This window comes from Brassica napus, chromosome A6 (assembly GCF_020379485.1).
Source record: "Brassica napus cultivar Da-Ae chromosome A6, Da-Ae, whole genome shotgun sequence".
Lineage (NCBI taxonomy): Eukaryota > Viridiplantae > Streptophyta > Magnoliopsida > Brassicales > Brassicaceae > Brassica > Brassica napus.
This window is the reverse complement of record NC_063439.1, coordinates 113,208-128,852: the sequence shown is the minus strand read 5'-3', so window position 1 is coordinate 128,852 and position 15,645 is coordinate 113,208. Positions and strand designations below refer to the sequence as shown.

Genomic DNA, 15,645 nt, shown 5'->3' with positions numbered 1-15,645 from the left:
TATAATACTCCCTAAATCGGTGGAATAACCACTATTAAATCGCTAATTTCGTGAAAAACGGAGACAAAGAAGGCTCCAAACCTATTTTAACATCATCATATATTAGTTCAGGATGCAACTATGCATTAAAACAATATTGTCATATTTTTCGAAATTTTCTCAAAATCTATGTGTCCCCTACGAAAAATATTGAGTTTTTGGTAAATGCTTTATATACTGAAACCAATAATCTTTAGTGTTTTTTTAAATTTCTATCCACATTCTACATTTGTATTAATGTATGATAAATTATATTTCATGGTACATGAGCATCGTTTAATTTTTTTTACAAAATAATTTAGTAAAATTCTTTATACTCTCTAAATTAGTGGACTAACCGTTATAAAATCGCTATTTCTAGAGAAATGGAGACAACAAAGGTTACAAACCTCTTTGACAATCATCATATATTAGTACAGGTGGCAACTATGCATTAAAGTAATATTGTTATATTTTTTAATCTTTCTCAAAATCTATGTGTTAATCCCTACGAAAATATCGGGTTTTACTTTAAACGCTCTATATACTGAAGCTTATACTTTTTAGTGTTGTTTTATAATTTCTAACCACATTCTACATTTGTATTAATGTATGATAAACTCTGTTTCGTGGTATATGGGAATCTTTATAATTTTTTTATCAATTAATTCAGTAAAACTTTATAATACTCCCTAAATCGGTGGAATAACCACTATTAAATCGCAAATTTCTTGAAAAACAGAGAAAAAGAAGGCTCCAAACCTATTTTAACATCATCATATATTAGTTCAGGATGCAACTATGTATTAAGACAATATTGTCATATTTTCGAAATTTTCTCAAAATCAATGTGTTAACCCCTACGAAAAATATTGAGTTTTTGGTAAATGCTTTATATACTGAAACCAATAATCTTTAGTGTTGTTTTAAAATTTCTAACCACATTCTACATTTCTATTAACGTATGCTAAACTCTATTTCATGGTACATGAGCATCGTTCAATTTTGTTTAGAAAATAATTTAGTAAAACTTCTTATACTCCCTAAATTAGTGGAATAACCATTATAAAATCGCTATTTTCTAGAGAAATGGAGACAACAAAGGTTACAAACCTCTTTGACAATCATCATATATTAGTAAAGGTGGCAACTATGCATTAAAGCAATATTGTTATATTTTTTGAATTTTTCTCAAAATCCCTACGAAAATATTGAGTTTTACGTTAAACGCTTTATATACTGAAGCTTATACTTTTTAGTGTTTTTTTATAATTTCTAACGACATTCTACATTTGTATTAATGTATGTTAAACTCTCTTTTGTTGTATATGATAATCGTTTTAATTTTTTAATCAATTAATTTAGTAAAACTTTATAATACTCCATAAATCGGTGGAATAACCACTATTAAATCGCTAATTTCTTGAAAATGGAGACAAAGAAGGCTCCAAACCTATTTGAACATCATCATATGTTAGTGCAGGATGCAACTATGCATTAAGACAATATTTTCATATTTTTCGAAATTTTCTCAAAATCTATGTGTTAACTCCAACAAAAAATATTGAGTTTTTGGTAAATGCATTATATACTGAAACCAATAATCTTTAGTGTTGTTTTAAAATTTCTAACCACATTCTACATTTGTATTAATGTATGCTAAACTCTATTTCATGGTACTTGAGCATCTTTTAACTTTTTTTAGAAAATAATTTAGTAAAACTTCTTATACTCCCTAAATTAGTGGACTAACCCTTATAAAATCGCTATTCTCTAGAGAAATGGAGACAAAAAAGGTTAGAAACCTCTTTGACTATCATCATATATTAGTACAGGAGGCAACTATGCAATAAAGCAATATTTTTATATTTTTTGAACTTTTCTCAAAATCTATTTGTTAATCCCTACGAAAATATCGAGTTTTACGTTAAACGTTTATACTGAATCTTATACTTTTAGTGTTGTTTTATAATTTCTAACCAAATTCTACATTTGAATTAATATATGTTAAACTCTCTTTCGTGGTATATGAGAATCGTTTTAATTTTTTTAATCAATTAGTTTTGTAAAACTTTATAATACTCCCTAAATCGGTGGAATAACCACTATAAAATCGTTAATTTCTTGAAAAACCGGAGATAAAGAAGGCTCCAAACCTATTTGAACATCATCATATGTTAGTGCAGGATGCAACTATGCATTAAGACAATGTTGTCATATTTTTCAAAATTTTCTCAAAATCTATGTGTTAACTCCAACGAAAAATATTGAGTTTTTGGTAAATGCTTTATATGCTGAAACCAATAATCTTTAGTGTTGTTTTAAAATTTCTAAACACATTCTACATTTGTATTAGTGTATGCTAAACTCTATTTCATGGTACATGAGCATCGTTCAATTATTTTTAGAAAATAATTTAGTAAAACTTCTTATACTCCCTAAATTAGTGGATTAACCATTATAAAATCGTTATTCTCTAGAGAAATGGAGACAACAAAGGTTACAAACCTCTTTGACAATCATCATATATTAGTACAGGTGGCAACTATGCATTGGCAACTATGCATTAAAGCAATAATGTTATATTTTTTATTTTTTCTCAAAAACTATGTGTTAATCCCTACGAAAATATTGAGTTTTACGTTAAACGATTTATATACTGAAGCTTATACTTTTTAGTGTTGTTTTATAATTTCTAACCACATTCTACATTTGTATTAATGTATGTTAAACTCTCTTTCTTTGCATATGGGAATCGTTTTAATTTTTTAATCAATTAATTTAGTAAAACTTTATAATACTCACTAAATCGGTGGAATAACCATTATAAAATCGCTAATTTCTTAAAAAATGGAGACAAAGAAGGCTCTAAACCTATTTGAACATCATTATATGTTAATGCAGGATGCAACTATGCATTAAAACAATATTGTCATATTTTTCGAAATTTTCTCAAAATCTATGTGTTATAACCCCTACGAAAATATTGAGTTTTTGGTAAATGTTTTAACTGAAACCAATAATCTTTAGTGTTGTTTTAAAATTTCTAACCACATTCTACATTTGTATTAATGTATTATAAACTTTTTTTCATGGTACATGAGCATCGTTTAATTTTTTTTAGAAAATAATTTAGTAAAACTTCTTATACTCCCTAAATTAGTGGACTAACCATTATAAAATCGCTATTTCTAGGAAAATGGAGACAACAAAGGTTACAAACCTCTTTGACCATCATCATATATTAGTACAGGTGGCAACTATGCATTAAAGCAATATAGATATATTTTTTGAATTTTTCTCAAAATCTAAGTGTTAACCCCTACAAAAATATTGAGTTTTACGTTAAACGCTCTACATACTGAAGTTTATACTTTTTAGTGTTGTTTTATAATTTCTAACCACATTCTACATTTTTATTAATGTATGTTAAACTATCTTTCGTGGTATATGGGAATCGTTATAATTTGTTTTATCAATTAATTTGGTAAAACTTTATAATACTCCATAAATCGGTGGAATAACCACTATAAAATCGCTAATTTCTTGAAAAATAGAGACAAAGAAGGCTCTAAACCTATTTGAACATCATCATATGTTAGTGTAGGATGCAACAATGCATTAAAATAATATTGTCATATTTTTAGAAATTTTCTCAAAATCTATGTGTTAACAACAACGAAAAATATTGAGTTTTTGGTAAATGCTTTATATACTGAACCCTATTATCTTTAACGTTTTTTCAAAATTTATAACCATATTTTACATTTGTATTTATGTATGCTAAACTCTATTTCACGGTACATGAGCATCGTTCAATTGTTTTTAGAAAATAATTTAGCAAAACTTCTTATACTCCCTAAATTAGTGGACTAACCATTATAAAATTGTTATTCTCTAGAGAAATGGAGACAATAAAGGTTACAAACCTCTTTGACCATCATCATATATTAGTAAAGGTGGCAACTATGCATTAAAGCAATATCGTTATATTTTTTTTATTTTTCTCAAAATCTATGTATTCATCCCTACGAAAATATCGGGTTTTACGTTAAACGCTCTATATACTGAAGCTTATACTTTTTAGTGTTGTTTTATAATTTCTAACCACATTCTACTTTTTTATTAATGTATGTTAAACTCTCTTTTGTGGTATATGAGAATCGTTATAATTTGTTTTATCAATTAATTTAGTAAAACTTTATAATACTCCATAAATCAGTGGAATAACCACTATAAAATCGTTAATTTCTTGAAAAACGGAGACAAAGAAGGTTCCAAACCTATTTGAACATCATCATATGTTAGTGCATGATGCAACTATGCATTAAAACAATATTGTCATATTTTTCGAAATTTTCTCAAAATCTATGTGTTAACACCTACGAAACATATTGAGTTTTTGGTAAATGCTTTATATACTGAAACCTATAATCTTTAGTGTTGTTTTAAAATTTCTAACCACATTCTACATTTGTATTAATTTATGCTAAACTCTATTTCATGGTACATGAACATCGTTCAATTTTTTTTAGAAATTAATTTAGTAAAACTTCTTATACTCCCTAAATTAGTGGACTACCCTTTATAAAATCGTTATTCTCTAGATAAATGGAGACAATAAAGGTTCCAAACCTCTTTCACCATCATCATATATTAGTACAGGAGACAACTATGCATTAAAGCAATATTGTTATATTTTTTGAATTTTTCTCAAAATCTATGTGTTAACCCCTACGAAAATATTGAGTTTTACGTGAATCGCTCTATATACTGAAGCTTATACTTTTTATTGTTGTTTTATAATTTCTAACCACATTCTACATTTGTATTAATGTATGTTAAACTCTCTTTCGTTGTATATGTGAATCGTTATATTTTGTTTATCAATTAATTTGGTAAAACTTTATAATACTCCCTGAATCGGTGGAATAACCAATATTAAATCGCTAATTTCTTGAAAAATTGAGACAGAGAAGGCTCCAAACCTATTTGAACATCATCATATGTTAGTGCATGATTCAACTATGCATTATAGCAATATTTTCATATTTTCGAAATTTTCTCAAAATCTATGTGTTCGAAAAATATTGAATTTTTGGTAAATGCTTTATATACTGAAACCGATAATCTTTAGTTTTGTTTTAAAATTTCTAACTACATTATACATTTTTATTAATGTATGTTAATCTCTATTTCATGGTATATGAGTATCGTTCAATTTTTGTTTAGAAAATAATTTAGCAAAACTTCCTATACTCCCTAAATTAGTGGACTAACCATTATAAAATCGCTATTTCTAGAGAAATGGAGACAACAAAGGTTACAAACCTCTTTGACCATCATCATATATTAGTACAGGTGGCAACTATGCATTAAAGCAATATTGTTATATTTTTTGAATTTTTACTCAAAATCTACGTGTTAATCCCTACGAAAATATTGAGTTTTACGTTAAACTCTCTATATACTGAAGCTTATACTTTTTAGTGTTGTTTTATAATTTCTAACCATATTCTACATTTGTATTAATGTATGTTAAACTCTCTTTCTTGGTATATAGGAATAGTTATAATTTTTTTATCAATTAATTTAGTAAAACTTCGTAATACTTCTTAAATCGGTGGAATAACCACTATAAAATCGCTATTTTCTTGGAAAAAAAGTGGCAAAAAAGGCTCCAAACCTCTTTTAACATCATCATATGTTAGTGCAGGATGCAACTATGTATTAAAACAATATTGTCATATTTTTTGAAATTTTCTCAAAATCTACGAAAATATTGAGTTTTTGGTAAATGTTTTATATACTAAAGCCTATAATATTTAGTTTTGTTTTAAAAATTTTAACCATATTATACATTTGTATTAATGTATTCTAAACTCTATTTCATGGTACATGAGCATTGTTTAATTTTTTTTATAAATTTATTTAGTAAAACTTCATATACTCCCTAAATTAGTGGAATAACCTTTATAAAATCCCTATTCTATAGAGAAATTGAGGCAACAAGGGTTCCAAACCTCTTTGACCATCATCATATATTAGTACAGTGGGCAACTATGCATTAAAGCAATATTGTTACATTTTTGAATTTTTCTCAAAATGTACCCCTACGAAAATATTGAGTTTGACGTTAAACGCTCTATATACTAAAGCTTATACTTTTTATTGTTGTTCTAAATTTTCTAACGATATTCTAATTTTGTATTAATGTATGTTAAACTCTCTTTCATGGTATATGAGAATCTTTCTATATTTTTATCAATTAATTAGTAAAACTTCATAATACTATCTAAATCAGTGGAATACCACTATAAAATCGTTATTCTCTTGAGAAACAGAGACAACAAAGGTTCCAAGCCTCATTGAACATCATCATATGTTAGTGCAGGATGCAACTATAAAAAATATTGTCATATTTTTTGTATTTTTCTCCAAATCTATGTATAAATTGCTACGAATATATTGAGTTTTACGTTAAACAAACTATATACTAAAGTCTATACTTTTTAGAGTTTTTTTAAAATTTTAACCACATTTTACATTTGTATTAATGTATGTTAAACTCTCTTTCATGATGCATGGAAATCGTTCTAATTTTTTATCAATTAATTTAGTAAGACTTCATAATACTCCCTAAATCGGTGGACTATAGCCACTATAAAGTCGTTGTTTTTCTAGAGAAACGGAGACAACAAAGGTTCCAAAACTCCTTGAACATTAATATGTTTGTTCAGGATGGAACTATGCATAATATTGTCATTTTTTTTTGAATTTTCTCAAAATTTATGTGTACCCTCTACGAAAATATTGAGTTTTCGGTAAATGCTCTATATATTCAAGCCTATAATCTTTAGTGTCGTTTTAAAATTTCCTACCACATTCTACATTTGTACTAATGTATTTTAAACTCTATTTCATGGTACATGGGCATCTTTCTAATTTTTTATCAATTATTTTAGTAAAAATTCATATAATCCCTAAATCAGTGGACTAACCATTATAAAATCGCTATTTTCTAGAGAAACACAGACAACAAAGGTTCCAAGCCTCTTTAATCATCATCATATGTTAGTTTAGGATGCAACTATTCATTAATACAATATTGTTATATTTTTGAAATTTTTCAAAATCTATGTATATACCCATACAAAATATTGAGTTTTACGTTAAACGCTCTATATACTGAAACCTAAAGTTTTTAGTGTTGTTTTAAAATTTCTAATCACATTCTACATTTATATTAATGTATGTTAAACACTCTTTCACGATATATGTGAATCGTTATAAGTTTTTTATCAATTAATATAATACTCCCTAAATCGGTGGAATAACCACTATAAAATCGATATTTTCTTGAAAAATGGAAACAAAAAAGGCTCCAAACCTCTTTGAACATCATCATATGTTAGTGCATGATGCAACTATGCATTAAAACATTATTGTCATATTTTTCGAATTTTTCTCAAAATCTACGAAAATATTGAGTTTTTGGTAAATGCTTTATATACTGAAGCTTATAATCTTTAGTGTTGTTTTATAATTTCTAACAACATTCTACATTTATATTAATGTATGTTAAACTCTCTTTCATGGTACATGAGCATCGTTTATTTTTTTTTATAAATTAATTTTGTAAAACTTCATATATGCTTTAGATTGTTACGAACCGCACCACAAAAATCTCTATATATATTATATATCTATATGTTTTTATAACTGTTAGAACCGCACCGCAGTTGAACCGCTTGTCTCGCACCGTTCAATCTGCAGTTACCATTCGGAGCCATAATCTCGAATTAGTAGACTAATCGTTATAAAATAGATAGGCCGAAGAAAAACATCTCCGATCAATCCAAAACATTTGAGCATTTCTTAGAGCAAAAAGGTAGAAATAAATTATCCAATAAAGGCCTATTAAAACTGAAATGGGCTTAAAGCAATATCCACCACTCATCAATTATCCACTCCTTGTAAAAAATTTATAAAATTCAAAAAGACACATTTAAAGGGGTTGCTCACCTTTTTTTTCTGCTAAAGATTCTTAGCTTGTAGCCACAAAATCCAAAACAGAGAGAGAATATATAGCTTTTTATGGATTCTCTTCGATTCAACCTTCAGCAATCTCCCTTTCAGTTGAGACCCAGAAGAACTATTCGACCAAGAATCACTAACATTTCGAACCAAACCGAAGAAACCGAAACGCGACCACCATCCTCGGCCGGTAAGATCCAACGGTTAGTACTCAACAATGAAGGTCGTACTAAACTCAACGCCGGTCCTGACCGCGAATTCTATTCATACCCACGATTCGTGAACCACGTCGACGACGGTTTCATATCCTCCTTAACGGATCTCTACAGAAACCGGTTAAGATCCGGTTCGATTGTATTAGACCTGATGAGCTCATGGGTTAGCCATCTACCAGAAGAGGTGAAGTACGAGAAAGTAGTGGGACATGGTCTTAACGCACAGGAGCTTGCCAGAAACCCTAGAGTCGATTACTTCTTCGTCAAGGATCTTAACGAGGATCAGAAACTCGAATTCCAAGACAAATATTTCGATGCGGTTTTATGTTCTGTCGGTGTACAGTATCTACAACAACCCGAAAAGGTACCTAACATTAAAATAATATGTATATGAACATATGTCTATTTCCTAAACCGGACATGCGTACTAATGCTGCGTAGGTGTTTGCGGAAGTGTATAGAGTGTTGAAACCGGGAGGTGCGTTGATAGTGAGTTTTAGCAATCGGATGTTTTATGAGAAAGCAATCAGGGTTTGGAGAGATGGAACCGAGTACGGTCGGGTGCAACTGGTGGTTCAGTACTTTCAGTCTGTCCAAGGGTTTACTCAGCCGGAGACCATCCGGCAACAGCCTCCTCCTGGTGGAGGAGCTGAGAAACCGGTTTTGAATTGGTTTATGGGTTTAATTGGTTTAGCTTCTAGGCCGGACCCTTTTAATGCTGTGATTGCTTATAAGAATTTCAAACCTCTGTATGAGTAAACAAACAAATAGTCTATTATTTCATTTGAGAGTATAAATGCATTGTCACGTTTTTTCTAATATTACTATGAGTGGAAAATATATAGAAAAGAAGTTGATCTTGAATAACAAGTTTGAAACATAGATAAGCAAGAAAAAGAAGCTTTGAATTAGAAGACCAAATCCAGCTGGAGAAACTTACAAGACAAATTCAAAAACAGTAAAAAAAAGAAAATTCTAGATTTTTAGAAACCAATGAGATTGGAGGAACCTGTAATACAAAAGAATTAACTGAAAGAAAAATCAGACATACACACTGTGGAAATTATAATATATTCTAACATAATTTTCAATAGCATGCATGCGTTTGTGTGTGATTCGTTTTGTTCCTAGATTCATGGACAATTTTAACAATATCCAAGCAAGGTAGCTTTGTCCCTTTCCACGAGTATCACGAGTTGTCTATATCATGAACTTTTTTTAATTTTATCTATGACAACATTACTAAAAAAATGCGTTATATTATGTTAATTGCATGTAGTACGTACTACTGATATACAGTTAATTAGTAATGTTAAGTAGCTATGAAGAAGTTACCAACCAAACAAATTTGGTTACGTTTTTATCAAAGGAAACGTCTACGGAAGTGTCAAAGACACAAAACAAATATTGAACCATAGATGAAGCAAAGAAGTTGATTCGAAGTTACCACTTGTTTTCTTAATCCCTTTTCACGTGTATATATATATACATGCATGTGTACTAACCCAATCATTCACCTCCTCAACCCATCATATCCTTCACATATCGATTTTTCTTCAACCCCTACCTCCTCGGCGAGTATGGCCAAACGCTTCCAGTTGAACCCAAAGCCCTTCAGTACTGACCCACCAGCCGATCCTCTCAAAAGGGTCTCTCTGATCCCAAGATCCGCCGAGCAGAAGCTGACTGATAACCTAGGCGAGAGGCGTCCCGTACCCGCGAAAACTCACGAAGACGGTGAACAATCAGATGGTCACCATGTTGCTCCTCCTCCCAAAACTGTGGAACCTACTAAGGTGATGGATCATGAGACCGAGAAGAAGGGTTCCATTACCCCTAAGACCGCACATCATCCTCACTCATCTGAGGATATCGTCGCTGCCAATAGTCGACACTCTTTGGTGCCGAGATCACTGGGTGACAACTCTCTCGGTGGAAGATTTGGACCGGGAAAGAAACAAGCTTTCCATAGAAATGGGAGACCCATGTTTTCACTTTCTGATGACAGAGTGATGGCTGATAGAGTCTTGAAGACTCATAGTCCAGACATGATCTTCTTTGATGTCAAATCACTTCTCTCCGTTGTTGACGACATCTTCAAGTCTCATGTCCCATCCATCGACTCCTCTGCTCCTAAGGTTTTTTGTTTCTTGCTCCGCAATCAATCCCCAGCATTTCAATATATTGACTAATTTTATTTTTCTTTCAAATTCAAAATTGTGTAGCCGTCACTCGTTTTCAAGGACTATGCTGACCATGTCTCCTTTGAAACTTTCGCGGACCTCATCGATCAAATCTCTTGCGAGGTATTTACATACAGTCATCCCATATGAAGCTTTTATTTTTCTAAAAAGTATCAATGTCTCTGACACAGATCGAGTGCAAGTGTCTTCATGGAGGTGAGTCTCACGGTATGAGGACAACAGGGCTTCATTTAGACAGTCGCAATACGACGACGTTCTCTGTTCTGGGCATGGTCTCCAAATACCGCTGGGATGCTAAGCTAGTCCTTATCCTAGCCGCTTTGGCCGTGAAATACGGCGTTTTCCTCCTCCTGGCGGAGACATACGCAACAAATCAGCTCACTAAATCTCTGGCACTCATCAAACAGCTGCCTAGCATCTTCTCTAGGCAGAACGCGCTACACCAGCGTCTCGACAAGACCCGAGTTCTGATGCAAGACATGGTTGATCTCACCACTACCATCATCCAGATCCATCAACTCCCACCTCACCACATCACACCCGCGTTTACCGATCATGTCCCCACTGCAGTTTACTGGATTATTCGCTGTGTTCTGATCTGCGCTTCTCATATCAGTGGCGCCAGCGGTTTCAAGCAGGAGTACGTACACAAATATATTCTTATTTCGAAGATTTCTTGTCCTTCAAGAAAGCAGTTTTTTAAAAAAAAATAAAACTAATCATATTTGGGGTGTGCAGCCAAATCATGTCGTTTATGGAAGTTTCGGAGATACATGAGAATAGTGAAAGGCTTAGGAAGATCAATGCTTATCTGCTAGAACAACTCAAGAAGAGTCACCTGACCATAGGTGAGATTTATATGCATAATTCAAGTTCGTTTTAAGCTCTCTTTCTCTTTGATTTTCTCATCTGGAAGCTCTCTGTATACAGAGGATGGTATCATGGAAGAAGAGTATCAAGAACTCATTCAGACATTCACTACTATCATTCACATTGACGTTGTTCCTCCTCTCATTCGTCTTCTCAGACCCATTGATTTTCTTTACCATGGAGATGGTGCTTCCAAGAGACGCGTAATCTATATACTAATTTTTCTTTCAAATCTCTTTGCCGCTCCGTTTCTGCCTTTTGATTATGTTTTCAACCATTATTAACCTAGGTTGGGATCAATGTGCTCACCCAAAAGCACGTGCTTCTTCTTGTATCTGACCTAGAAAACATCGAAAAAGAGCTCTACATCCTCGAATCTCTCTACACAGAAGCCTGGCAGCAATCATTCGAGATTCTATGGGTCCCAGTTCAAGATTTCTGGACAGAAGCCGATGATGCTAAGTTCGAGTCACTTCATTCCAACATGAAGTGGTACGTTCTTGGAGAGCCTCGGAGGTTAAGGAGATCTGCTGTGAGGTTTATGAGACAATGGTGGGGATTCAAGAACAGACCTATACTCATTGCACTTGATCCCAAAGGTCAAGTTATGTCCACTAACGCTTTCCCCATGGTCTGGATCTGGCAACCCTACGCCCATCCATTCACGACCTCAAGGGAACGTGATCTCTGGGGTGAGCAGGAGTGGAATCTTGAGTTCTTGATTGATGGCACTGATCCTCACTCCCTCAACCAGGTTTTTCTTGAGATTGTGAAAATAGAGTATTTATAAAATCATATTCCTTGCGCAACAAGTAACCTAAAGAAAATGAGTATTTTTCTTATATCAGCTTGTTGAAGGAAAATACATATGTATCTATGGGGGAGAAGACATGCAATGGATCAGAAACTTCACGAGTCTGTGGCGTCGTGTCGCAAAAGCCGCAAACATTCAACTCGAGATGGTTTATGTTGGGAAAAGGAACCCTAAGAAGGGAATCGAGCCGATAATCAACACAATCAGAGAAGACAACCTCAGCCACACACTTCCGGACTTGTTCCAGATCTGGTTCTTCTGGACGAGGATCGAGAGCATGTGGGAGTCGAAGCAACGGATGCTAAAAGCCCACGGAACCAAAGGGTTTAAAGAAGAGGAAAAGGACCTTGTTCTGCAAGAAATCGTTGCTTTGTTAGGTTTTGGAGGAGAAGGAGATGGGTGGGGACTGGTGAGTAAAACTTCCGACTTGATGGTTCGTGCCAAAGGTAACTTGTTTTCGAATGCTTTGGCTGAATATAACGAGTGGGAAGTCAACATTCCCGCACATGGTTTTCTGAAAGCGCTCAATGACCATCTCTTGATGCGTATCCCACCCCACCACTGCACAAGGTTCATGCTTCCTGAGACTGCTGGGATTATACCCAATGAGGTCGAGTGCACCGAGTGCCGTAGGACCATGGAAAAGTATTACTTGTACCAATGCTGCCTTGAGTGAGATCGATCCGACAATATTGGTTTGGAAGCTTCTACAACATTCTAATAAAACCAAAGTTTGCGTCTTTTTCTCCTTCAAATAATTTCTCTCGTGTTTCTCTACTTCATGTTGTTGTTGTTGCCGTTGCTTCTGGTCTATGAACGAAGTATATTTGTACTAAAATTTGTTCATTTGTGATTTGAAAAATAAAATACAAAGAATTTATGTATTTCAAAGCTTTTAGAACAATAACCCGACTGAGTAGTGTTCTCCTTTGTTGATTTCTTGAGTCTTAAACTTCTATAACACTGGTTAGCTTACAAAAATAATTGATTTTCTTCTTCTGTTGTCCGTAATCAACTTTTTAATTGAACACTAGACCACATTCTTTATGAATTTGATTAGTAGAAAGTGAGCTGAGTGTCCTAAAAAGAAACGTAGAAATCTCTCTCTGTCCCGATTTTCGAGGTCGTGCCGCACCCCATCTTCCTCGACGCCGGAGAGGCTTTTGGCCGCCGGCGTCGGGTTCTCTGTTCCACCAGTTTCTCTTTACCGTCCGCTGCTTCTTACATCGTCGTCTTCAGCCTCTGTGTTATCGTCATCTTCAACATCGCCATCCCATCGGTTCTCTCTATCGCCACTACCTCGGGTCGTTGTTTGAGCTCTCCCAGCTCTGACTTTGGCTCCGGGAATCTCTGGAATTCTGGTCTAAGACTCACCTCTCCTAGGTCGTCGCCCAGATCTGTGCTCTATTCGCCGCCTAAAGCTTCAATGAAGACATCTCTGTTTGAAGACAGTCTCCGATGGGCTCATGTCCCCACACCGCAACCGCATCGCACTTCAACAGCCCTCGACGAATTGGTGACTGGGAATCATGTTTTTCCACTCTCATACTGTCGAATAGATCCTGTGCCATGGTGGGTGATGTACTCGAGCCTTCTGCTACAAACCGTCTCCACCGTATCTCCGTTTGATCCATCTCTGGTCGGCCCCTTCATTGACTCCAACGCAGGCTCCTCTGAGGATGGATTTGTCTCCTCCCCATCAAGACCCGTCGTGTCTACTCAAGGCTCCGATGAATACAACCGGCTACCGGTGGGTGTCCCATCTTCTTCTCGCGGCGGCGTCCGTGGTCCCAGCTTCCCATCTGACCTAAACCTAATCTTTTGGGCCTCTTCAAGTATTTGGGCCTTCCCTGATGTATTGGGCCTTAACCTAAACATTTCCTATATTGTCAAGTGCCTTCACCATCAGTGCCCCATCCGACAATTTCCTCCGACTTACTCATCCATTCTGGTATTTTCAGTGCCAAAAACAATTATGTATTCGGAGAGGAAGATATCATCAACCATCTTACCATCCCGCTCACCGAACAGTGTGATTACCGGATCGATTGAGATTCACCTAGTCTCCCGGATCAACATCGTCGGTGGTAGAGCTGATATCAGTGGTCGCTACCCAAAGGTATTTTCTTGCGGTCTCTTACCACGTTTCCCTCCGTATGTGTCCATATCAAGCTTCATAGTATCAAATTCAATTATGGAACTGGAGATGATGTTAGACCCGTCCAGATCACTGTACGTTTCACTGAAGATGCTCTCTACTATGTATAAGATTCAGATAATCTTCTCAGAGATTACTGATGGAGATACGGTTGTTTGTTTGCTCGACTATTTATCTAGTTCTAGCTGTACTTCGGTTCAAACCCATTCGCTTGGGTGTATCAACGTCGTTTACGACTATAGCTAGCTTGTTGGAGCTTTCAATTCAGGGATAAAAGTGAAGATCATCCAAGGATTTCTTCACATTGAGCAAGCCTCTCCCACCAACATCATATCGTCTGTTTTAATGTACTATTTGTTGTTCATCTTATCTTCGACTATGGCTCCTGTTATAACCACTTAGACTTTTGAGTTTTAATATATATTTCGTGTTACAAAAAAAGATTAGTAGAAAGTGAACATATAGCTTTCTGAAACTAAAATTAGTTTAGAGCTAACAAATTAGATCACTAACTAGATAATAAATAAACAGTCAACAAATGAACAGTTTCTGGCATATAAATAAAATTTAGACATCACTTTGTCGTGGATCTTTAGTACATAGATGAACGTTGACAACAAAAAGAATAATGTAACATACATGAGATATATTTAAGGTTTCCAAATAAAGTTTGTCATTATTAAATTTCCCACATTGCTTGGATAAGAGGATTTTTTGGGATAATATCCAAACGATGTGGCAATCTTTTACTAACTTTTGATTATGAGTTAGACAAACTTTTTATAATACATGTATAATAGTCTATCTTGTTATAGTATATGCGTGATGTTGGGGTTCAACTGTTTTTTATTAGATGCTCACATTTAAGAAATTTTAATAAACGACTCATATCGCTTGAGCAAAAAGTTTTTGAACAATATATAAGTGTTGTGGCGGTATTACATTTTGTCAACAACAAAACTAATTAATGTTACAAATTAAAGGGGAAAGCATCGATTACTAGCCAGCTGTAGTTTAAAATTTTAGCTAAATTGTTTTCGAATTATTGCATAAATAATCTCTTTTTTAGATACTGCAACCAAAAGGTACCAAGAAATACTCATTTGTTTTGTATGGAATTCAAATTAATCCAAGTTACGAACTTGTGGTAAATTTTGAGAAGAAGAACAAGTCATGCAGTGTTCAAATAAAAAAAAGAACAAGTCATGCAGATTTAATTCCAAACATACCAACATTACCTTTAGATACTACCAAATATTTAACAAAGCATAACTTTTATAAAAGGAATTGCATTTGATTCGTATATCCTTGGTTACTCTAGTTTTGCCA

At 33.8% G+C, this 15,645-nt stretch overlaps 2 protein-coding genes across 2 annotated transcripts; both read left to right on the top strand.

Moving 5' to 3' along the window:
- Positions 1-8,033: 8,033 nt before the first annotated feature.
- Positions 8,034-9,089, top strand: LOC106433536. The gene is made up of 2 exons (XM_013874367.3): positions 8,034-8,634; positions 8,712-9,089. The coding sequence occupies exons 1-2, from the start codon at positions 8,116-8,118 to the stop codon at positions 9,027-9,029; spliced, it is 837 nt and encodes a 278-aa protein (XP_013729821.2). The 5' UTR covers positions 8,034-8,115; the 3' UTR covers positions 9,030-9,089.
- Positions 9,090-9,754: 665 nt separating this feature from the next.
- On the top strand, positions 9,755-13,042 carry LOC106433526 (protein SIEVE ELEMENT OCCLUSION A-like). Its single transcript, XM_013874357.3, has 7 exons — positions 9,755-10,408; positions 10,496-10,576; positions 10,645-11,114; positions 11,213-11,322; positions 11,405-11,547; positions 11,634-12,098; positions 12,193-13,042. Exons 1-7 carry the CDS (start codon positions 9,764-9,766, stop codon positions 12,832-12,834), a joined length of 2,556 nt encoding a protein of 851 aa, XP_013729811.2. The 5' UTR covers positions 9,755-9,763; the 3' UTR covers positions 12,835-13,042.
- Positions 13,043-15,645: the final 2,603 nt, after the last annotated feature.